We start from the raw sequence: 24,675 nt of genomic DNA, 5'->3' as shown, positions 1-24,675 counted from the left end.
GTCTCCTGGATCACGTTCGGTGAGAAAATCACGTTCCCGAAGATTTTATTCCGTTTGTACTCCATTTGATATTCTGTTTCTCCGAAACACTGAAATAGGCAAAAAAACAGCAATTCTTGGCTGGGCCTCCGGTTAATAGGTTAGTCCCAAAAATAATATAAAAGTGGAAAATAAAGCCCAATATAGTGCAAAACAGTAGATAATATAGCATGGAGCAATAAAAAATTATAGATACGTTGGAGACGTATCAGCGGCGACGGGGCAGAGGAGAAAGAAGCAGAGGGAGAGATGAGAAACTGACAAATTTTTTGAAGTGTTTTCTTATATAGAACAACCTTTAGTACCGGTTGAAGCCACCAACCGATACTAAAGTTCTGTTTTGGCCAGGCCAAGCGGCAGGAACGGCACCCCTTTAGTACCGGGTGGTGGCTCCAACCGGTAGTAAAGACCCCCCCTTTAGTACCGGTTTGAGCCACCACCCGGTACTAATGGGGGTGCGCTGGCGCAGGTGCGCTGCGTCATGTTTAGTCCCACCTCGCTAGCCGAGGGGCGTCCGCACTGATTTATAAGCCCCAGTGCGGTAGCTCTCTCGAGCTCCTCTCCAAAGCAGGCCTACTGGGCCTAAATGTTCTGTGCTGCCCTGTGGGCCTACTAGGCCTTTGCGGGCCTGCATCCTGTCCCAACAACAGGTTGGGTTTCTAGTCGTATGCAGGCCGATGTGGTGCAGTAGGCGGGCTTTTTTTGCTTTATTTTTTTTCTTTATTTATTTTTGTTTTATTTATTTTTGAGTTGTTTTTTGCTGTATTTAGAGTTTCTTTGTGAATATTTTTGCTTTAGGTACAAAAAATTACAAACTTTCTGTTAGTGCCGGTAGTTTACAAATTTGAATAGTTTAAATTTTGAATTATTTGAAATTTGTGTGAATCACTAGTTTGTGAATAACTTAACTTTGAAAATAGATTTTTCAGTGATTCTTTTTTTATGTTTAATATTAGTGTGTTTTATCATTATATTCAATTTGGTAATGCTTAGGTTATTTAAAAAATGAAATGCCTTTGTAACGGATGAGTTTTCGTCCGAAACCCTGATACTTCGAAAGAGATTGTCCATTTTGTACACGAAGTGCATCCAGTTTTTGCGGTAACCCTCTCTACTTTTTTGCACATGCTATGTGGGTGAAATTATGATACCATGCCAATTTTCAACCTTTTCTGAGTTCATTTGAAATGCTTTTCAATTTCAGGGTCATTTAGCTGAAAAATCAGTAAATGCATGAAAGATTTTGTTTGCACATAAAATTTCTTCGCGTTTCAAATGCCAAAACACATAACTACCCTAACTATTACAGACATTCCCTCCTGGGTGTGAAACACAGAAGAAAGTGATGATAGTGAAGCCGATCACATCCCAGATCTTTGGGTGTGAAACTTTTTCTTCGCGTGTGTCCCTTTGCGCCGTAGCCATGGAAAATCTTCATCATTTAACTGGATGCTCGGGTCAATATTCACTGTGAATGGAGTAATTTCATCAAAAATTTCATAATCTTCTGACATGTCTATCTTGTCATCCACTCCCACGATGTTTCTCTTCCCAGAAAGAACTATGTGGCGCTTTGACTCATCGTATGATGCATTCGCTTTCTTATCTTTTATTTTTCTAGGCTTGGTAGACATATCCTTCACATAGAAAACCTGTGCCACATCATTAGCTAGGACTAATGGTTCGTCTGCATACACAAGATTGTTGAGATCCACTGTTGTCATTCCATACTGCCGGTCTTCCGTTACCCCGCCTCGTGTCATATTGACCCATTTGCACCGAAACAAAGGGACCTTCAAACCACGTCCATAGTCAAGTTTCCATATCTCCTCTATGTAACCATAATATGTTTCCTTTCCCGTCTTGGTTGTTGCATCAAAGCGGACACCACTGTTTTGGTTGGTGCTCTTCTTATCTTGGGCAATCGTGTAAAATGTATTACCATTTATCTCATACCCTTCGAAAGTCATTATATTCGAAGATGGTAACTGGGACAGCGAGTACAGGTCATCTTCAATAGAGGCGTCATGCATGGTATGTGTCTGCAACCAGCCGGTGAAACTCCTGGTTTGTTCACATGTAATCCAGTCATCAGACCGCTCCGGGTGTTTGGAGCATAGAAAATTCTTGTGTTCGTCCATATATGGAGCCACCAAGGTGGAATTCTGTAGAAGTGTGTAGTGTGCTTCAGTTAGAGAATGTCCGTCCATACATATTATTTGATCCCCTCCTAGCGTGCCTTTTCCATCCAGTATGCCCTTATGCCGCGATTCAGGAACACCAATCGGCTTAAGGTTAGGAATAAAGTCAATACAAAAATCAATGACCTCCTCATTTTCATGGCCCTTGGAGATGCTTCCTTCTGTCCTAGCATGGTTATGAACATATTTCTTTAAGACTCCCATGAACCTCTCAAAGGGGAACATATTGTGTAGAAATACAGGACCCAAAACGTTAATCTCTTCGCATAGATGAACTAGGACGTGCGTCATGATGTTGAAGAAGGATGGTGGGAACACCAACTCGAAACTCACAAGACATTGCACCAAATCATCCTCTAACCTTGGTATGATTTCTGGATCGATTACCTTCTGAGAGATTGCATTGAGGAATGCACATAGCTTCACAATGGCTAATCGAACGTTTTCCGGTAGAAGCCCCCTCAATGCAACCGGAAGCAGTTGCGTCATCATCACGTGGCAGTCATGATACTTTAGGTTCTGGAACTTTTTCTCTGCCATGTTTATTATTCCCTTTATATTCGACGAGAAGCCAGACGGTACCTTAATACTGAGCAGGCATTCAAAAAAGATTTCCTTCTCTTCTTTGGTAAGAGCGTAGCTGGCATGACCCTGATGTATGCCGTATTTTCCGTGCATATGTTGCTGGTCCTCCCGTGCCTCAGGTGTATCTTTTGTCTTTCCATACACGCCCAAGAAGCAAAGCAGGGTCACGCAAAGATTCTTCGTCACGTGAATCACGTCGATTGCGGAGCGGACCTCTAGGTCTTTCCAATAGGGCAGGTCCCAAAATATAGATTTCTTCTTCCACATGGGTGCGTGTCCGTCAGCGTCATTCGGAACAGGTTGTCCGCTAGGACCCTTTCCAAAGACTACCTTTAAATCCTTGACCATATCATGTACATCAGCACCAGTACGGTGGCGAGGCTTCGTCCGGTGATCCGCCTCACCTTTGAAATGCTTGCCTTTCTTTCTTACGGCATGCCTGCTCGGAAGAAATCGACGATGTCCCAGGTACACATTCTTCTTACAATTAGCCAAATATATACTGTCGGTATTGTCCAAACAATGCGTGCATGCACAGTATCCCTTGTTTGTCTATCCTGAAAGGTTACTGAGAGCAGGCCAATCATTGATGGTCATGAACAACAACGCCTTTAGGTCAAATTCTCCCCCATGTGCTCATCCCACGCACGTACACCTGTTCCATTCCACAACTGTAAGAGTTCTTCAACTAATGGCCTTAGGTACACATCAATGTCGTTGCCGGGTTGCTTAGGGCCTTGGATGAGCACTGGCATCATAATGAACTTCCACTTCATGCACAACCAAGGAAGAAGGTTATACAAACATAGAGTCACAGGCCAGGTGCTATGGTTGCTGCTCTGCTCCCCAAAAGGATTAATGCCATCTAAGCTTAGACCAAACCATACGTTCCTTGCGTCATCTGCAAACTCCTTCCTGTACTTTCTCTCGATTTTTCTCCACTGCGACCCGTCAGCGGGTACTCTCAACTTTCTGTTTTCTTACGGTATTCTCTGTGCCATCGCATCCCCTTGGCATGCTCTTTGTTTTGGAACAAACATTTCAACCATGGTATTATAGGAGCATACCACATCACCCTGGCAGGAATCTTCTTCCTGGGGCGCTCGCCCTCGACATCACCAGGGTCATCGCGGCTGATCTTATAGCGCAATGCACCGCATACCGAGAAAGTGTTCAAATCCTCGTACTCACCGCGGTAGAGGATGCAATCATTAGGGCATGCATGTACTTTTACACCTCTAACCCTAGAGGGCAGACAGCCTTCTTTGCTTCGTACGTACTCTCGGGCAATTCGTTGTCCTTTGGAAGCATATTCTTTATCATTACCAGCAACTTTCCAAATCCCTTGTCAGATACACCATTCTCTGCCTTCCATTGCAACAATTCCAGTGTGGTGCCCAGCTTTTTCTTGTCACCTACGCAATTTGGGTATAAATTTTTTTTGTGATCCTCTAACATGCGCTGCAACTTCTTCTTCTCCAAATCACTTGCGCAGTTTCTCTTTGCATCGGCAATGGCCCGACCTAGATCATCAACGGGCTCATCCGATGCCTCTTCTTCAGCTTCTTCCCGCATTGCCGGCTCAGATTCTTCCCGCATCACCGGCTCAGCTTCTTCCCTCATTGTTGTATCATCGTATTCAGGGAACCCATGGCCAGGTGTCGTCGTCCTCTTCTTCTTCATTGTCTTCCATCATAACCCCTCTTTCTCCATGCTTGGTCCAAACATTATAGTGGGGCATGAAACCGGACTCAAACACGTGGACGTGAATGGCTCTTGATGTAGAGTAATTGTGACCATTCTTACAGCCAGCACATGGAAAAGGCATAAAACCATCCGCCCGCTTGTTTGCCCCAGCCGCAAGCAAAAAAGTATGCACGCCATTAATGAACTCAGGAGAGCATCGGTCATCGTACATCCATTGCCAACTCATCTTCAATACACAGCATCGAAAACACCAAATTAATACAATACATAAAGTTCATACAACACTTAAATGCAACAAACAAATAACTCTCTAGCTAAAGAATTTAAATGCAACAACAAATGCGATCAAGATCGCAACTAAGGTAACAATTGATCCAGCAGCATAATGATACCAAGCCTCACTATGAATGGCATATTTTCTAATCTTTCTAATCTTCAAGCGTGTTTTCTCCATCTTAATCTTGTGATCATCGACGACATCGGCAACATGCAACTCCAATTCCATCTTCTCCCCCTCAATTCTTTTCAATTTTTCCTTCAAATCCTCGTTTTCTCTTTCAACTAAATTTAACCTCTCGACAATAGGGTCGATTGGAATTTCTCGTTCAACTACCTCCTACATACAAATATCTATGTCAACTTGATGGGCATAATTTGTCATAAACACGAAATGCAACAAATAGTTTTAAAAGAGAATATACCACATCCGAATCATAACCCGGACACTACTAGGAAAAGGGCTATAGATGAAATTGACACTAATGGCGCACCAGACATGTGGTGCGCCACTACTATATACTAATGGCGCACCATGTGTTGGTGCGCCATTAGTGTCCAAATACTAATGGCGCACCGTGGATGTGGTGCGCCATTACTAGATTACTAGTTTAACTAGTAATGGCACACCACATACACGGTGCGCCATTAGTAAAAAAATTTCAATTTTTTTTATTTTTTTTCAAAACTAGTAATGGCGCACCAAGGGATAGTGCGCCATTACTAGTCAAACTAGTAATGGTGCACCACATCCACGGTGCGCTACTAGTAAATTTTTTCCAAATTTTTTTTCAAATTGTTTTTATATTTTTTAAAAATAATAATGGTGCATCGTGGGAGTGGTGCGCCATTATTAGTTCAACTAGTAATGACGCCATTACTAACTTGGCCTAATATTCCCTCGCATGCACCCCCCTCCCCCGGTGGACCGCCTTTTCAGTTTTTTAAAAAATAAAATAAAATGATTAAAGTGTCAAAAAAATAAAAGAAAATAATTTTCCCATGTGATATGTGGTCTAGTTGTTGGGAAATTTACAAATATGAATTTCAACTTTATTTGCAAAATCTCTCTGGAATTTGTAAAATGGACATAACTTTTGCATACGAACTCGGATTAAAAAGTTTTCTATATGAAAAATCATTTACTAGAAAAGTTACATCCGAATTTAACGGGGGGGGGGACCCCGTTAAACATTTTCAAAATCCTCAAAAACCTAACAGAAAAAAAATTACAAGGCTTTTAAGATCTGGAGGCAAAAAAATTTAAACTTACTAGTGGCGCACCGTATGCTAGGTGCGCCACTAGTAACAGAAAAAAAGTTAGTTTTGATTTTTTTCGGGATTTTTTTTTCAAAATATGATACGTAATATGAACGGAAGTTTGAAATATTTTTTCAAAATTTCATCACACTCATGAACATGAACAAAATCCTAAACATCAACAAGGTTTAATATGATTGATATGCTAGATATATCAACAAGTGTCTGTGAAGTGAGTTGGTGCTGGGGTTGGATAGAACTCTGAAGTTAAGCGTGCTTGGGTTGGAGTAGTGTGAGGATGAATGACCTTTCGGGAAGTTTGACCACAGAGTGCGATTTGACTTGAGATTAAGCATATTGACCCGAGATTAAGCCATAGTGACCCGAGATTAAGAAAAAAATTAAAAAAAAAATAAAAAAATTGAAAAAAATTAAAAATACATTATTACTAATGGTGCACTACTATATGGTGCGCCATTAGGGTATCTCCAGCCGTTGGCCCCCCAGGAGGGGCAAAAAATCGTCCCCTGGGGGCGCACCGGCGCTAAACCGCGCACTGGGGGCGTGATGCCCCCCAGTCGCGCCCCCCCACGGGTTTTTAAAATGTTCAAATTCGGCGCAAACACAACGCAAACACGGGCGAGTTCGTTCAAATTTAAACATATTTTACAAAAGGAGAAAAAAACTACCACGGGCTACCCCCGTCGTCTCCCTCGTCGCCCGCCTCGCCGCCCGCCCACGCGGTTCTACATGCCGAGGAGGCTGTAGAACCGCGTGTAGTCACCGCCGCCGTCGTCGTCGTCGCCCCCGCCTACGCCTCCGCCGTCCCTGCTGCATCCCTTCCCCGGTTGGCGCGGCGGGTTGGACGGTCCGGGGGCGTCGTCGTCGTCGCTATCGAGGACGACGACACCGTCCTCATCCTCGCGCCCGCGTTTGCGGGCGGCGATCTCCTCCAGGGCCCGGCGCTGCCGGACCATCTCCTCGCGCACGTAGTCGTCGCGCGACCACCGCATGGCATCCTCGTCGGAGAAGCCGCGCCGGGCTATCTCCTCGTACTCCGGGGGGAGGCTGGACTCCACCTTGGGCTCGATGAGGGCGCTGGAGCTGCGGGTACGCGCGCTGACAGGCGTGTCCTGGGGCTCCGGCTTGACGGGGCGGAGGTGGAGGCAGGGAGAGCCGCTGGACGAGGAGGAGGACACCCCGGTCTCCATGCGCCTCGGCGTCCAGGAGCTTCCCCGGCGGCGTGAGAAGGACGGGGGAGTGGGGTACTCGAGGCGCGGCGTGTTTCCGCCCTCAATGTACTCGAGGACAGACTCCAACGTGCGCCCGGGCACGCCCCACCACCGACGCCGGCCGGCGGCGTTGAACCTGCCGGAGGGCACGACGCCGTTGGTGGACTCGAGCTGCTCGTCGTGCCGGCAGCGGAAGTACGGCTCCCAGATTGGGCTGTCGGGGACGTACCGGGGCCCCTCCCTCGCCGCACGCGGCAGGGACGAGCGGATGCGTGCGATCTCCGCATGCCGCGCCGCGCCGGTGGGTACCGGGGGCACCGGCACGCCACCGGCGCTGATCCTCCACGCCCCGGGCACCCGCATGTCCGGCGGGGCCGGGTACTCGGCCTCGAAAAGGAGGCGAGCCTTGTCCTCGTGCAGATGACGGCGACCGAATCCGTTCGCCGCCGCGCCGTCGCCTGGGAAACGCTCGGCCATGCTTTCTCAACTGGTGACGGCGAGAGGAGGAAAGGGGGAGAAATGAGCGCGTCGTCGGTGGATGATCGGGGTGAGTCTCTCTGGCGCGCTTGCAGTCGGCTTTTATAGGCGGAGACGCCGCGTGGTAGGCTTGGCCGGCGCGTTACGCGTGGCGTGATTGCGTGGCGGCCGAGGGATGCGCCGCCCAGCCTTCACTGCGCCGCCCGTGAGGCATCAATGGAGGCTGACCGGCGCGGCAGCGCGTGGCAGCTTTGGCATTGATTCGCCACGGGAAACGAGGCGATGAGGACGACGAAAGGGCGAGAAGAGAGTAGAGTCGCTGACGCGGCGGGCCCGCGGCTCTTCGCGCCAAAAACGATTCGCCCGGCGCCCCCGAGCGACCCCCAGCGCGCCGGGTTCGGGTTGGGTCCGCCAGCGCCAATTTCGGCCCGAGCCGACGAAAACTGGGCTCTTGGGGGCGCGACTGGGCCGATTTTTTGGCGCCGGCGGACGAAAAGACGCCTGGGGGGCCTTCTTGGGGGCGCGGCTGGAGATGCCCTTACTAAGTCAGATAGTAATGGCGCACCTCTAGACATACTAATGGCGCACCAGTGGTCAAAACTCTGATAAGACAACACCAGCCAAACACATGTAAAACTGATAAAAACATTGTTCTTAAAAAACTGTGGTATTCCTTGCCCACCCAAGAGAATACTCTGGTTTTCAATTACCATGGTTTAAAAAATACTTTGCTGCCAAACTAGGCCTAAGTGTTATTTTTGACCTCAAATTGCATATAAATCAAATACTAGCACATATATATAATTCCTCCCAAATTACTAAACTCAAAAATCAATCGCTATATAAAGCATTGCACGAACTAATCTAGCAATGAGAGATGAAAGGACAAAGTTGCTAACCTTTATGATCATTTGAATGGATATGGGCCTTCAAATCTTGACAAATTTTGGGAAAAATGTGTGATGAGCTTGAGAGGAAGAGAGAAAGAATAGAGAGGAGAGGGGAAAGGGGAAGAACAGAGCGAGCTCGGGTGGACGAAGGGTGTATGTAGGACGACCTTTAGTACCGATTCGTGATACGACCCGGTACTAAAGGTGCTGGAGGGGCCCCGGACTGACAACATCCTACCACCACTCACTTTAGTACCGGTTCGTGGCACGAACCGGTGCTAAAGGTTCACCACGAACCGATACTAATGATGTCCGCCCGCCTAGCTATTGGAACCGACACTAATGGACACATTAGTGCCGGCTCAAATTCAAACCGGCACTAATGTACTTCACATTTGACCCTTTTTCTACTAGTGATATGCAATATTTTCCATTGACATGGGGTCACTGATATGTGGGCCAAGTTGCTAGCGGCCGTAGCTTGTCATGCATGCTCCTCCCCTGGCTACTACTGGCATTTGCTATCGTAGGAGCAGACAAGGCAGCTGATTGAGATCTGCTAGAGGTTGGCATAATACAACTTCACAGCCTCACTGGTCGATCGAACCGAATTTAAGTTAGATCGCGTAAGCTAATGCTCCGACTATACTATCACGACCCAATAAGTCCACGATAACAAGACAAGGCCATGCATTCATGTGCATGCACTTGACATCAGGCACTGCGGTTGCATCTTCAATTTGCAACAGGTTATAAAGAAATAATAGACCTGTCCTTTTGTCCTACTCCATATGCAGCATGCCCTTGTATTGTGTATCTACGTGCGTGCAACGGCAAGTGGGTAGTGCTTCGGTTCGAGGTCGAGGTCCAGGCGAGCAGCTGCGCGCTTGCTTTAAGAAACTCCCAGGTCAAACGATGCATGGATGGATCCAACATCATACCCATAAGCTTAGCCCTAAGTTTAAGGCAACTACTGGTAGATGCAGTGCACTTCAATACCGCGGCCGCTAGCAACTGGTATCTGGTATTTTGATTAAGATGTGGGAGTAATCTGCTGGGTTTCCAGATTGGAGCCGGCGATTGGAGGACCCTCGAGACGGCGACGACATAATTTTCGTATGGTATATATATACCCCACCCCATGGTTGACGACGAGTAGACACTTCCACCTCCCCAAATCTAGCTAGCCGTGATATATTGTCGCCGCCGCTGCCCGTGTCGCCATGAATTGCAGGGTAGTCGCATGGCTGCTCGTAGCCGGGCTCGTGCTGCGTTCTTGCACGACCGCTACATGCTCCTCCCGCCTGCTAGATGCTCGCCCATGGCGCAAGGAGCTGATTCACGAGACCGCTGCAGATCATGCAGAGGCTGGCGCGGAGGTACTGCGGGTCGCCGGCGGAGACAACAGTGGTGGCGAGACGGCTGTGTCCAGGCGGTCTCTGGGGCAGAGGGCTCCGTCGCCGCAGCCGAACAAGAGGCTGGCCACTAAGAGCATCTCCAGCCGTTCGGTCCCCCAGGGCGTTAAAAAAAACGGTCTGGGGCGAACCGGCGCTAGTTAGGCCCCTGAAGGCGAACCGGCGCTAGTTTGGCCCCTGGGGCGACCTAGCTCCTAGTCACACTCTCAGGACGTGAAAAATTTGAATTTGGTCGTTCCCTCTCATAAAAGACGTCACAAGTCGGGCGATCGCAAGCCACAATTCGGCGTACAAAAAATAGAGCGGCAGAAGTTCGCGTGCGCATCAATCGGCCGGCTCTGCCCCAGGCGTCGGCGGAGTTGGCGTGCGCGGGGCGGAGCTCTGCTCGTAGCCGGGTCACGGAGCAGCCTCTGCGCTGGGCGGCGTCGGCGCGGCTTCGGTGGTGCTAGGCGTCGTCACGCGGGTTTGGCGTCGGCGTCGGCGTGTGCGTCGACGTCGGCGGCCTTGTCGAGGGAAGCTGGTTCAGGATGAGGCCGCGCTCCCCCAAGTACCACGCCTTGACCGCCTCGTCGGTGCTCTGGAGCATGTCCGCCCCGCCCAGTAGGAAAGCCAGGTCGGTGTTTCTCTTCTTCGCGGCGACGTTCGTCCGGAGCAGGTCGAGCTTGACGGCGCTGCTCGACATCAACGCCGACCACCGCGCCTCGGTCTTCTCTTCACGAAGGACGGCCCGGGCCTGCGCGTCGGCGAGTCAGTGCTCGATGGACTCTTGCACTCGAGCGGTGGCCATGTCGGCGTATTTCCCCTTCTTGGCAACTTTGTTGCCGTCCGGCCGCCCTTCCGATGCGCCAGGAGTCGGCGCGTCCGGCTTGTAGGTCTCCTTGGCCTTGTCGAGGGTGCGCCGGACTTCCGCCCACTTCTCGCACTTGTCAATGCGCTTGTAAACGTGGAGGTACTTGAATTCGGCGTCGCTGTTGCTCTGCCGGTACAGGGTGAACATGCACAGCAACTGCGCGGAGAGACAAACAGTTGGCGCGCGTACACGACGAAGAGAGGCGGGAGGCCGACGTGGCATACCTGATCCTCGACGCTGGCGCCGCTCTCCGTGCGAGCCGCGACCTCCTCGACGACCCCATGCCCATTTGTTGCACGCCCCCTGGATACGCCCCCAATGGTTCGCCATCGCCTTGGAGCCGCGCTGCATGTAGACGCCGTTGAAGTAGGGGTCGATGAGCTTGCGCTCGTCGAACTCGGCCTTGATGCGGTCCCAGTATGTGTCGACGCTCTGGTTCGTGCCGGTCGTCGGGTCGAGGCAAACTACTTTCCATGCTTCGGCGAGGCATTCCTCCTCCTTGGACGCCCACTTGATGCGCGGCTCGCCTGTCCTGGCCGCTCGCTTCTTCTTGCGCCCCTTCGCCGTCGCAGGCGTCGGCTCCTCCTCCTCCTCCTCGTCGTCCTCCTTCTCCTGCTCGTCCTCGCCGTAGAAGTAGCCGAGCTCGCCGTTCATGCCGCCACTGAGGTCCACCACCTCGTCCTGAGTGACGAAGCCGGGAGATGCGGCGGCCGCGGTCGAACCTGTCGCGATGATGTCGTCCATGTCGGCCTCGGTCTCGTCGGTTTCGCCGAGGTGCGAGAAGGGCAGCGGGCCACGGCGTAGCGGGGGCGTCGGGGAGGAAGCGTAGGCGGGCGGCGAGTAGTTGTACGGAGGGTACTGCACACCGGCGAAGGCGGGTGAGAGCGTGCGCTGGACCGGGTATCCATGGGGGAAGGTGACGTTTGGGTTGAACCCACCGTGCGCGTCACCGTCGGCGTAGCCCGGCGAGGGCGATCTCCATGGTTGTGGAGAGCCGATGCCTTGCTAACCCCAGGGCGCGTACTGGGCGTGGCTTTCGGATGGATTCATCATCCCCGCGCGAGTCGCCTCGGCCTCGATTTGGTCCGTCGAGGCAGCCGCAGCCGCGCGCGCCGCGTTGTCGCGGGCCTTCTTGGCGATGGCCCTGACAGCCTCCCGCCGCTGAACTTCCGCCCTCCACTCGGCGTTTGACATGCCCGGTGGCTTGGTCGGCGGCGCCCTCGGCTTCCTTTGTTTCGGCTGGGCGACGGAGGCGGTCGCGGGTGCTGCCGGGCGCGGGGCGACGTACTTCTTCGATGGCATGGCGGCCGGCTGGGAGGGAGGCGAGCGGGAGGAAGATTGGCGGGAGGAAGAAAGAGTACGGGAGGGAAGTGGGGAAAACGCAGGAAGAAATGGCGAGAAGAGGCGCTCGCCTCGCCGACAGGGCGGACCCACGCGCCCTTTTCGCTCATGCCGGCGCCCCAGGCGCCCCCCAGGAAGCCGGGTTCGGCCTGAGTCTGCCGGCACCAGTTTCGCCCCGAACCGGCAAAAAACGGGCTTCTGGAGGCGTGACTGAGCCGTTTTTTTGACGCCGGCGCGTCAAAATCGTCTGGGGAGGGCCTGTTGGGGACGCGGCTGAAGATGCTCTACGATGCCGGCTTCCCCGCCACTCTTGGCGCAATAGTGAACGACGACTGCTCGTTCAGTTAGCGTCTGCTGAACATACCACCCTGCTCTTTGTAATTATACATTTTTAAACTGAATTGACGAAAATCATTACCGCCAAATTTTGTGTATGAAGTTCTTTGACAGTCACCATCACTTTAAGCTCTCCCATAAGATTTTTTTTTCTGCTCATATACCTTACTAGTAGGTGTGTGCGTGCGCAGTCAAAGAGTCATGCTTTGCTCTCTCCTACCTTCTCCCACTAAGACTAGCCACAATGGATAGTAACATACACTAGTAACATACACATATCCCTAGACTATGTTACTACCTTCATAGTGGGTAGTAACTTAAGTGTGGTAACATGCAAAGATTCATTTATTAGGTTATAGACTCATATTGCATTGGGATATGTGATGTTGCAGTAATTAGCTAAGTTACTACAACTACCTCTCTCTTCATTAACTCATTGCCACATAAGCAAATTTGCTGAGTTATACTTGATGTTATTGCTGAAGTTACTTCCATTGTGGCTAGTCTAAGAGGGAAATGGCGGCAACAATTTTCCCCTTCCTTTGTCGTCGAGATGGTGTCCGTGGCTTCGTGCATCCATATTCCACTACTCCAAACTGGAGGCGGGAAGCATTTGCTCAAAGGTCGTCCTCCTATTGCAGGCAATGGGGATCAACACCAACACATCCCCGCTACCTCGCTGGTCACCGATGACTCTCTGGCAACGAGGATCGTTGTTGGAACATGTGATATGCTACACTAGCGCCAAATATATTTTTTTACCATGCACCCAACGGCAGCGGTGTGTAGGAGGGCACTCACATCAGATCCTCTCATACGTCCCTGTGATGGCGCCCTCTGGTGCGATTTGCCGTCGGCTTGCGCTCACCATCTGCTATGGTTATTAAGCATCTAGGATGAAGCCGAGCACCGCAGCCGTGGCAGATGGAGAGGTGGAGCGCGACAATGGTGCGGCCTAGACATGGATGGATGTTGCGGGAGGGCATTGAGGCGAGATAAAGGAGAGAGAAGGGATGCCAGGAGATGTGTACCCGGTGAGGAATACATGCCCCCTAACCTCCCTCCCCCCTCTCGCCCGCACAGCCTAGGCATACCGCCCACCCCTAACCCATAGCCCGTCCTCGGCGACGGGCATACCCTCCCCCTACCCCCCCCCACCCCCACCCCAGCCCCCACTTTCCTACGGGGCATAGCTCCCCCTATGACCTCTGCCCAGGCACACACCCCCCCCTACCTGTCGCTCTATAACCCTAGACCTGGTACACACCTATCCTATCATACACAAACTACGTGTACTCTATTCTCTACCGCTGCTCTACTTGGTGATAGCCTTGCCACTTGCTAACACCGAGCTTTATAAAACGGTGGAGATGATACTAAATTCATGATGTGAATTAAATATGTACTCTTCTAGAGTGCACGGTCGACGTCGGCGCCTCCTAGTGCTCCGCAGCACAGGCGTCAACACCGCAGGAAGATACTACAGGATTCGTCTCCCTCGTCACCTCCTATCGACGGTGACCTCCTCTCCCGTCTCCCGCACCACCAACGGCCAGCGCCATCGGACAGAGCAGCCGTCCCCCAACAAGCCGCCCGCAGCTGGGGAAAAGGGACGGATCATCAAGTGACTCGCGAGATGTACGGGCGCAATTGCGGGTGGCCAACATCATGTGGGATTTGGGGGTTTGTGGGGAAGAAGAAGAAGAAGAAGAAGAAGAAGAAGAAGAAGAAGGCAACGAGGAGGCGGCTCGCATCTCTTTTTTAGGGGTAGGCAGCTCGCATCTGTATGTCGTCGCTCGCATTTGTATGTCGTCGCTCGCTACTGGCTACTGGCAGCCTATAGCAGGCCTTGGAGGACACGGACCCATAAACTCAGGCCCAACAAGCAGTGATCTTTTTTATATTACAATGGTTTTTCTCATGAATGTGCTCGTGCAGTCATGCTCTAAATCGTCCCAACCCCTAAAATAAATATCTGCAAACTCCCAAACACAGCCTATATTGGGGAGAAAACAACGGTTGTTCGAACGTCTGGACACCGTCACGTTGGACCCACCTCACTCAAGGTCACTATCTCTTTTTTTTCCTCTTTCTCTTCATCCCATCAATCATATGCATATGTACAGACAATCAGAAGACACGGCTTTATGCATAGACAAACAAGGGTTTAAAGCGGACATACATGTCTGAACAATGTTCACGGATACACGGCTTTATGTCTGAACGACCTTCTTGAGGGAACCTTTTTCCCTATATTAGCGTCGCGCGAACTTTTGTCCCTATGTTAGTATCGTGGCAATTTCTATGTGGAGCATGGCAGTTTTCCTAATGCAACCTGGTAAATTCTTGTAGATATGCGTGGTAATTTCTTTTCTGCAGCATTCTTCTTTGTACCATAGCAAATCATGGACATTTGTGGCAACTTTCTTCTGATGATGGCTTTTCTTTTTGCCATGTGCGAATCTCTGGTGGTACGCATGACAAATTACTCTGCTGCAGCGTGACAAATTACTAACAGTTATTTCTACTAGCATGACATTTTTTTTCAACATGGCAAATCTTTCTGCAATAGAACGTTCGTTGTGAGTGATTTTTTTTCAAGGAAACACTACCTGATGGCGTTTTTCACTCAAAAAGTTAAGAAAAATAAAAAATATTTTAATATTTCTTTCTCTAAAAGGAAGAAACACATCAGATTTTAGTTGAAAAAAATGCATTGACCCAAAGGATCTATCCCCACTGTAATTTGTACAAGTTGTCCTGATGCCTCACAAGCTTAAATATTATCGAGGTTTTCCTGTGATTGCCACTGCCTGTGTACCTGCTAGTGTAGCATTGCAATGCCAGTTGCTATGCTACATTCTCTTGGATATAATCTACTACTCCATGGGTAGTAAGAAAAGATGGCAGACCAAAGTACCAAACACTAGTAAGAAGATAGCAGCACAAATGACAACCACATCATGTCATTCCATACTAGTTAATAACACTGGGTTGCACTGCTATCCAAACCGACTCACTCTCTCACATAGCTGAAGGTTCATCAATCTATGATCACTAGAGACTGTTCCAGGCGGCGAACACGATCTTGAAAAGAGAAGAAAAACTTTTAATAATCTACCGCGATATCGCCATCAAACACAGCTCTCGGAGTAGGGAGACTTTAGTTGACAATGATGTCAGATGTTCCACGAGAAGCCACCGTCCCCTGGCTGCTCCCCCATGAACAGACCGCTCTCCACAAGTTCGTGGGAGATGAGATGTTCCAGGTCGTCCATGTCATGCACAGACTCCGCCTTTGGGGTCGCCGCATTGCCGCCAGAAGCGGCCGGGTTGCTGCTCACTGACTTGAAACTGCTGCTTCGCTGGACCATGCCAGCTCCACTGTTGATCAGATTACTAGGCCCCGTCATACCCATCAAAGCAGCGCCCTTTGCTGTGCCGTTATTCATGTGCTGTGCCTGCTCTCCGCTAGCAGCGGTGTTGGCGACCGCGGCTCCAGATGCAAGACCACCATTTGCATTGGGAGTACTAGGAGACTGCTGCTGCTGTTGATGTTGTAGCTGCTGCTGTTGCTGCTGTTGATGGTGCTGCTGCTGCTGCTGCTGTTGATGGTGTTGCTGCTGCTGCTGTTGATGGTGCTGCTGCTGTTGTTGCTGATGAGCAAGAGCGCGGCTATTGGAGTTCTTGGCTTCTTGCAGCAGCTGATTGATCACATGCTGCTGGAATTGTGGACTAGCGCCCAGGCCTTGGAAATTGTTATGCTGGTGCTGGGACATACCTTGCTGGAACGACATGGGATGCTGGAATTGCCCAAGCTGAGCCGCACGGAACGACCTAGATGCTTCCAGCTGAATGCCACTGTGCACTGCTGTAGGACCTTTGAAGATACTCGATGCCTCCTGCTGAAGCAAACTTTGATTCGGGCTTGAGCCTCTAAGCATATTCTGGTAATTGTTTAGCGCACCAGCATTCTGAGATGCCTCCTGCTGGAGCAAGCCCTGATTTGCGCTTGAGCTTCTAAACATATTCTGGTAACTGTTCATTGCCGCAGCATTTTGTGATGCCTCCTGCTGAAGCAACTGATTTGCACTTGAGCTTCTCAGCATATGTTGGTAATTGCTTTGTGCTGCAGGATTCTGCGGATTATTACTAATTGCTCCAACACCTGGAACCTCGTTATTCACATGGGGGCTTATTTCTGTTTTGACCGCCTTTGAGTCATGCAAATTCTGCACCGTGAGCTTTGGTCCAGCAGTTTGTTTGGGATAGTTCTTCAGGCCCTCTGCAGATGAACAGGCAAAATATTAAACATTTAAACTATCTTACGGATCAATGGGATCAATGGGCAAAGCAGGGTCACTATGTCACAAATGTTTCTCTTCAGTTGTTATGATTTGCTGTTATCAGCAGCAAATATGATGAAGCCCTAAAGGTGGCATACAATGTTTAGCTCCGCACTGTTTGCATCACAACCAATTTGTACATGTTCAAGCTCACAGTCCACATCTCTCACTAGTTCAGAAGTTGCATTACGACCGGATTTGCATTAGCTGGGTTTTTGGCTCAGCTGGAGTTTGAACGTAGTTTCTAGTCATGTACATGTTTCTTATGAAGTACTACCTCCATATCAAAATATTAACGTTTTTGTAGGCTCAACTAGCCTAGCCTACAAAAACGTCTTATATTTTGGTACGGAGGTAATACAATAGAACATGCATTATTGCTTAACTTTTTGGAAGAAACCAAAATGCTATGCTTAGTTCTACCATATTCATGAGTATCACTAGTCAAAACTGTTTTATGGAAACTTAATACAGCACCTAGGTACTAAAGACGATTGGTGTATGTGCATGCTCCTACCTATAGGGCCGAGCTTATTCTTGTGGCTGAACTCAATTAGATCCTTCATGTGATTCACCACCTCTGATATCTGCCAAGAGGACATAAGCAATCAACATGCCATAATGCACATATACGGAACAAAACCATATGATGCACTCCATGTGGAAAATATCAAGACTACAAAATGTTTTTTAACAAAATGTTGAGCAAATAGAAAGGTAAATACTACTTAGGGAACTCCAGTTACCTGCAAACAGCGAACATATCTTTTAGAAAGACCATGCTCATTTAGGCTGTGGTGATCTATATTTTTCGCTAGTTGTCGTGATGCTGACGCAAACCTACAAAGTTCATACAAAAAAAGAATTTACAAGTAGTGATTAGAATATCAGAAATTCAACTCTAGAGAGAATCAACTACATATTTTTGTGACTCTAGTTTTACTAACTGGTTGCAAGCGTTTTGTGCCTCATCGTTCGATAGGCCAGCAGGTCCATTTTTAGTGACAGTAGCTTGGTAATTCTGGGTAGCACGCAGCATATGTGTAACCTGAAAAAACAAAAGCATGTGCATAAGAAAAATATAGAAGAGTGCCAAAGTTAAAGCGCATCACACAAAGCCACAGTTTAAGATTTATAATTAGGTGAACTGGTTGAACACCCGTGCTTTACCATTTCCTACAAAGTAAAAAATAAATCCATTTGGAAGAAAAAATTATGAAAAAGAAAGGAAGCTTTCAAATTCCAAAACCGTAAAATAATCGTGGTAAATATTTAGAACCACAAAACAAGACGGCGGAGTGGGTGATGTCCCCACTTGTAACAAGTGATTTTGAAAGGTGCTATGGCAAACATAAGGATTGCAATGAATTATGGCCTACTCTAAAGGTTGAGTATAATTTAATCGTCTTTGGTGTTTTCTGCCTGCAGCTATCTGTAACTTAATTGAGTAGACAGTTAAGCAAATGGATGATGAAACTAGTAAGCATGGGAGGGATCTGATCTTTTCACCCCAATCACCCAGGAGCAGCAATGCCCATTAGATTTACGCCATAAACACAAAACTACAAGATGCCAGGCATCAAATCACACTGTGTATATGTAGGCGATAGCTCAACCATATGCAGCCTTTGAACCAAAGGTTAATCAAATAGGCGATGGAACAGGAAGCCCATACTGGTCTAAGAACTTTACCTGGTCTGTTAGAAACTTGCGAGTGACATACTCGTCGTGTCTCCGTGAACAAAACTCCCAGGACATAATCTGCATATGCAATCAGCACATAAGAATGATTCTCACTTCAAGATATCCACAAATGCACAAATGCTCAAGAAAAGACACCCAAAAGGTGCTATGGTATGGCTCTAGCTACTACAACTAGGAACATACCTTTAGTTCTGGAGTGAATATTATTCTCAGTTGTCCCTCATGTGTGACATGTTGGTGTTCATAGATGCTCTTCTGAACAACTTTAGCATGCTCCAGGAGCAGCAGTCCGTTGGGCAACCGGAACTCGTTCGGCATGTCAAGGAATAGATATTCATCCTTAACACCGTGGTCAAATCTAATTTGACAGAGTCTAGGAAGTATTTCAGAGGTAGCCTCTGTATGATAGATAAGAGAAGGCGGGAAACTGGGTGAGCTCAAAAAAAATATTGATTACATTGCAGAGAAAAACTTAAAATCTTATTTATGAGAATTGCACAATGAAGAAGCAAAACAGAAAGGGCCCCAAAAACAGACAGTCAAGATGTTCATCTAAAAAACAGGAGGGGCAAAGTGCATGATAACACAAAGAAAGCTTTGCTGTGGAAGAAATAAAATGCCAAAACTATGAGGTTATTCTTCATTCATGACAGTAACCCACTATTTCTTATGATAAGGTATTCTGTACTGCTCCAGAGAGTTAACAACTTCATAAGATACTTTTATTTGCACTCTTGATGCTTAATGGATTCCTTAGAAAGTAATATTGTTGATTGTCTTCTGTAAAGCTACTTTTATTTGCAATCTTGATGCATAATGGCTTCCTTAGAAAGTAATATTGTTGATTGTCTTCTGTAAAGCACAAGACATGTACAAGAATATTGAGCTTGGCAAATAGGGGAATAACAGAATAAGCATAACATATCAGCATTCATACGCAGTGAGCAATCTTGAAGGGAAATGTGCAAACAACCAAGGATATAACATTTTACCATATCCTTTCCCCGAATGCGTATTACAAATATCACAACGCCATGTACCCTGTAACAAGGAAAGAATAGGAGTGTGAAATTTCATAGATCTTATACAACATCAAGGAATAAGTACCCTTGATTTCGACCATACATGCAGAGCAGACAAAGAATCAGCTTTATCAGCTATCAGCGGGTTCATTACACAAAATAGATATATATAATTAAAATAGCCATTGCAGGACAATTTCAAACTTTCAATTAAAATAACTAGTGCAGGCTAAAATAACAAATATTTCCTCAAGAGGCTACACATACAAATTACGTTTCTCACTGCCATCAAAGGTAATTGATAATAAACAGCGTTGAATAATCCTAGCAAAACTTTAAAAAGATGGTGTATGATACTATTTAAACATGTATTCAACATAATTTCAGATATGATTTTTTTTACTAACTGGGGATGTCTGTGGAATAGCAACCGAGGTATTCCCTGGTTTTTCATATGATGACACACACCATCTTTCTCTTGATCGTGGTGCAAAATATTCATCAATGAGCTTCCTCCAGTATGTTATGGGATTATCCTACAAGATAATTTTGAGTAAATTGTACTTCCATTGTTGTGTATCTTGTAATAAATATCTGAAAATGCATAAACTCACATCTGGCCGGTAACGCTTGTGATACAAATACTGCATTAACCTTCGGGAACAAAGCCCGCTCTCGACAGGAGTCCTAACAGGTCCAGCTAGCTGAATTCCAGGCTGTGCTAGCGGTGGCCTCAATTGTGGCTGCCGAGGTATGCCAACTTGAGAATGTTGATGCTGAGGAAATTGTTGTGATAACTGATGCTGCTGTTGTTGCTGAATTTGTGCCAGTTTGTGCTGCCGGATCAAGGCTTGAAGCTGTGGGTTATGTTGGCCCTGGAGATGAAGAGAACTCTGACCTTGGAGCAGCTGTTGAATCAACTGTTGTTGCAAGATATCATCTTGCCGAATATCAACTCTTGGCTTCTTTTGAGCATGAAATGCGGCAGCAGCATCAATCACAGGTTGTGATGTTACACTAGATGCTCTCCGCTTCTGCATCTGCTCTTGGGGTGGACTTTGCTGCATGATGGAGCCATCAATGACTGAAGAGCCAGAAATGTTATTGGACGAAAACGACATCGGAGAGGCAGGAAGGCGCGTGAATGAATCAGCATTCATGCTCGTACTTTGCTGAAACTGGGCACCTCCAGAAAGTGATGAGTTGCCATCGGTCACCAAAGAGCTAACACCAATGCTTGGCCCAGAGGAATTTGTAGTACTAACTGGAAGGCTACCATTCATGTCCCTGGGAACAAGTCCAAGGTTGGAGCGTGGGGCCCCGGACATGGAGGTCAGCAGGGTTGAGACTGAACCATCACCTTGAAGAATCTTGTTTAATGGGATAGAACGTCACTGGAAACTAGCAAGGATCTTCGGATATTTTCGCTGGAAACTGTAAAGTGTAATTATCAGTAATATTTTGAAGCAATGAAGCAAATCAAGAAAACAGTCACCGCAAAATTTCTCAACCAATGAGCTTATAAACCAACAGCCCAGGACGCATGATTCTAAGTTACTAACTTCTAGGTCTCAAAATTAGGAGGACCCGTTTCAGGACATCAATGATAAAAATAGCCATCATCAAAAGGCAAGTGTTAATCCGATCTAAGAGATGAAATGCATTGACTTAACTTCCAAAAGGAATACAGGTTATATGGCCGGCGTAAAAGAAGCCAGACATAACACAAATAGAGAGGAAACAGGGCAAGAGAAGTTGACCGAGACAGGATATTTCATTTGAATTACAAAGTAGCACATAGATACAATCAATGCAAATTGCAACTACACGTTCGCATGATCAAGCTCCTAACAGCAAAGAGAGTTGCTTTCTATTCACCCTGACAAAAGGAAAGCACAAGACAAAGGAAGCTGGTTAGTGAGAAAAGTTCAGCGATGTACAGTCCCATGCGAACTTGCAAGATATCACAAACCAAACAGTAATAAACAAGCAAAGGTAAGAGAAAATCACAAGAACACAAACCCACCTAGTTCAATTAGAAGAAAATACAATCTTGCATGATCACCTGCCACTTTGTTTGGATATTTAACTACACACTATGCAGGACTACGATTAAAACAAGAAACCCTGATGATAAACAAAACTGCTTCAAAACCCAACTAAAACAGGACACGGCAGATAGACCGCCTAACCTAAGAAACTAGAAGATAAGGTCAATGTAATGAATAAAAAGATTTAACTCACGAAGAAAAAGAAAAAGAAATACAGAAAGGAGACAAATTGTATACTTCAATGCAGAAACTAGTGTGCCATTTTTTAAGGTGGTCATCAGTGACAGGAGAATTAGAAGATTCGTTGGGGGGGGGGGGGGGATGTTCCGCACTAACACAATTTGGATAGTGAGTTTTAACTTCTGCCGCGGCTTTCTTAGAGGTGATTGATTATTTTCCTCTGTTGGTTCCCAAAATTGGTTTATTTATTTCTCGAAATCACCGCACGCGGGATGGCGCACGCCGCGCCAGGCGGGACCCGGGTGTTGGTGACGCCAACGGTGGGTGGGTGCGGAGCCACCGTGCTCTCCAAGGGGAGGAAGCTACGGGAGCTCACGCAGGCGGGTCGTGCACCGTGGACCCAGGGAGAACCCGTGGGCCCATGTGTCAGTGGCGTGGCTCCCTCTAACATAAAAGAAAATCACAGGTAGACAAACCCACCTAATTCAGTTAGAAGAAAAAATACAACCTTGCATCATCACCTGCCACTTTGTTTGGACTATTTAATTACAGAGTTAGCAGGACTGCAACTAAAACAAGAAACCCTGATAAACAAAAACTGCTTCAAAACCTAACTAAAAGAGGACACAGCAGATAGACCGCCTAACCTAAGAAACTGGAGAGAAGGTCAAAGTAATGGGAATAAGAAGATTTACCTCACCAAGAAAAAGAAAAGAAAAAAATACAAAAAGGAGACGAATTATATCCTTCAATACAGACAAGAGTGTGCCATTTTTTAAGGTGGTCATCAATCACAGGGGAATTTGAAGATTCATTGAATGTGGATGAGGAGGGGCATATGTTCTGCAATAACACAATTTGGATACTGTGCGTTAACTTCTGCCGCGGCTTTCTTAGAGGTGATTGATTAATACGCCCTGTTGGTTCCCCAAAATCGGTTTCTTTCCTTCTCGAAATCGACCGGTTCATCCTAAACGGGACCGAATCACAAGGCGCAGACTCAACTCAAGAAATCACAAGCAGATAAACCTAACGAGCAGGGAGCAGCATTGTGCCATCACAGAGTTCACCCCTAGCTAAAACTTCACCCCAGTTCGTAGTACAAAAGATGCAGGCAAACCGATACTACCGACCAAAACAGGTAGAGAAAGAGAAGACAAAATCTTGAGCTCCAGGTATTTATGGCCTCCCCAACAACTCAAGCAACACCAGAGGTACTCTTTCTCAAGATCCAGAGAACTTGTGAGTTCGGAAATTCGACGCTCTTTTCAGCTCTTGCTTTTGGTGGACTCCTCTCGGGGCTACACCTTTCTAGCGCAAGAAGAGGATTTCCGCCCCCAAATTCCCGGCGCCGCCGCATTGGGGCGACCGGGGCCCGTCTCCACGGCGGAAAATCCCCCCCTGTTCGTCCCCCCGCATCAAGAACGCGGACGCAAATCCCCTCGAAGCAGTCGTGCGGATTGAAGCCGAGCCATGAATCGAACCAATCTACTACCAGCGCAGATATCACCAAATCGAGTGCGGAGAAATCCTCACCTCGAGAGCTCGCGGGCTGTGGTAGTCGGTCGCTTTTCTTCCTCCTCCTCCTCCGTGATGCTGCCGCTCGTCGTCCTCGTTGGCCTCGTGCTCCGGATATTATTCTTTCTGGCGTTGTTTTCCCCTTTTTATTCTACGCTAGTTCTTATTTCTTCTCCTCCGCTTCTGGTGGCTGCGTGTGTGCGGGCGGCGGCGACGCCGGCGGGCGAGCGAGGGCGGCCGGGTTAAATAGATTCGCGGGGGAGCGACCGGCGCCAGCCAGTGGCCCGTCCCGCGGTGACCCCCATCGACGGGTCGCGCGGGCCCATCCGCGTCCTCCCAGCCCTCCGATCGAGATCCAATGGTCGAGCTGCCACGTGGTCGCCCGTGATTGGCCGGGTGGTGGGAAGGTCGGCTCACGCTATGTGCACGCGGCACGGCGCACATCATGGGACGCGTGAGTCGGGTGGGGTCTAAGTATCAGTGACTGCGATGTTGAGTGGATGCGAATGGATCATGTCCTCCATGGAAAAATTACGGAAGTTCCTGCACGGGGGTCTCGCGTCGTGGACCCAAACAAAATCCGTGGGCTCACCTGTTAGGGGTGTGACCCGCTCTACGGCTGGCTGAGCTAGTGCGTTTCAGTCGATAGGAAGGCTACGTGCACGTTACATGTATAACTGACTTGGGGGCCTGGAAGCTTCTCGGCCCTGTGTTAGCGTAAGGCTGGTTTTCGTGTGGGTGAAATGAGACAGGTGCGTGTAGCTTTCTACCATTTTTCTTCTTGGGATGACTGCACGTCATTTGCCAAGGAGCACATCTACTTGACGCACGCGGCTCGTCTCACCTGTTTTCTAGAGGCTTTGTTTTGCGAGGGAGGGGGTGAGGTCAGCGGAGAGGACAAGCGGGTTGTTTGAGTTTTACTAGTACAATTATTATTATTGTTATTATTATTATTTGGTTCTTAATCTAATCATTATCATGCGCTAGGCTAGGCTGGGCCGTCCATCGTAGTATTAGTTTTGGCCGATTATTGTGGTTTTACATGTTTAGGAAGGAGACGTAATCATAGGATTGGTAAGTGTTTTGATACCAACAATAATGAATAACAAACAAAACAACATATTGGCATGGTCTTATCTATATCTGGCCATGAGTTGGGCCTAAAAAAGCTCATGGCAGAAAACTGAGGCCCAGGCCCTTCCAGACCCTACTATCGGGCCTACTTTTCAAGCCCAAGCCCGGCCC

The 24,675-nt window shown here is 48.0% G+C and overlaps 1 protein-coding gene across 2 annotated transcripts; it reads right to left on the bottom strand.

Annotated features, from left to right (window-relative positions):
* Positions 1-15,547: 15,547 nt before the first annotated feature.
* Positions 15,548-23,683, bottom strand: LOC125523766 (putative transcriptional regulator SLK3). Of its 2 annotated transcripts, XM_048688837.2 has the most exons (11): positions 23,449-23,683; positions 20,850-21,115; positions 20,296-20,742; positions 20,089-20,217; positions 19,652-19,700; positions 18,843-19,057; positions 18,648-18,716; positions 17,903-18,003; positions 17,702-17,795; positions 17,473-17,542; positions 15,548-16,894 (listed from the first exon to the last, which is right to left on the bottom strand). In XM_048688837.2, exons 2-11 carry the CDS (start codon positions 20,889-20,891, stop codon positions 15,789-15,791), a joined length of 2,322 nt encoding a protein of 773 aa, XP_048544794.1. In that variant the 5' UTR covers positions 20,892-21,115; positions 23,449-23,683; the 3' UTR covers positions 15,548-15,788. The 2 variants fall into 2 exon arrangements, with proteins under 2 accessions (XP_048544794.1, XP_048544793.1); XM_048688836.2 differs by having other exon boundaries at positions 20,296-21,115; positions 23,449-23,682.
* Between the last annotated feature and the right edge of the window lie 992 nt (positions 23,684-24,675).

Source organism: Triticum urartu, chromosome 7A (genome assembly GCF_056163025.1).
Source record: "Triticum urartu cultivar PI428250 chromosome 7A, HENAU_Tu73, whole genome shotgun sequence".
In the NCBI taxonomy this organism is placed as follows: domain Eukaryota; kingdom Viridiplantae; phylum Streptophyta; class Magnoliopsida; order Poales; family Poaceae; genus Triticum; species Triticum urartu.
The sequence above is the reverse complement of the archived record's forward strand: the minus strand, read 5'-3'. Positions and strand labels throughout refer to the sequence as shown.

Excerpts from the sequence above, each read along its gene's own strand:
- LOC125523766 (XM_048688836.2), bottom strand. The coding sequence starts at position 21,009 with ATGTCCGGGGCCCCACGCTCCAACCTTGGACTTGTTCCCAGGGACATG. Across the intron at positions 18,004-18,647 it reads GCAAGTTTCTAACAGACCAG|GTTACACATATGCTGCGTGC; the intron begins GTAAAGTTCTTA and ends TTGTTTTTTCAG. Across the intron at positions 16,895-17,472 it reads GAATAAGCTCGGCCCTATAG|AGGGCCTGAAGAACTATCCC; the intron begins GTAGGAGCATGC and ends GTTCATCTGCAG.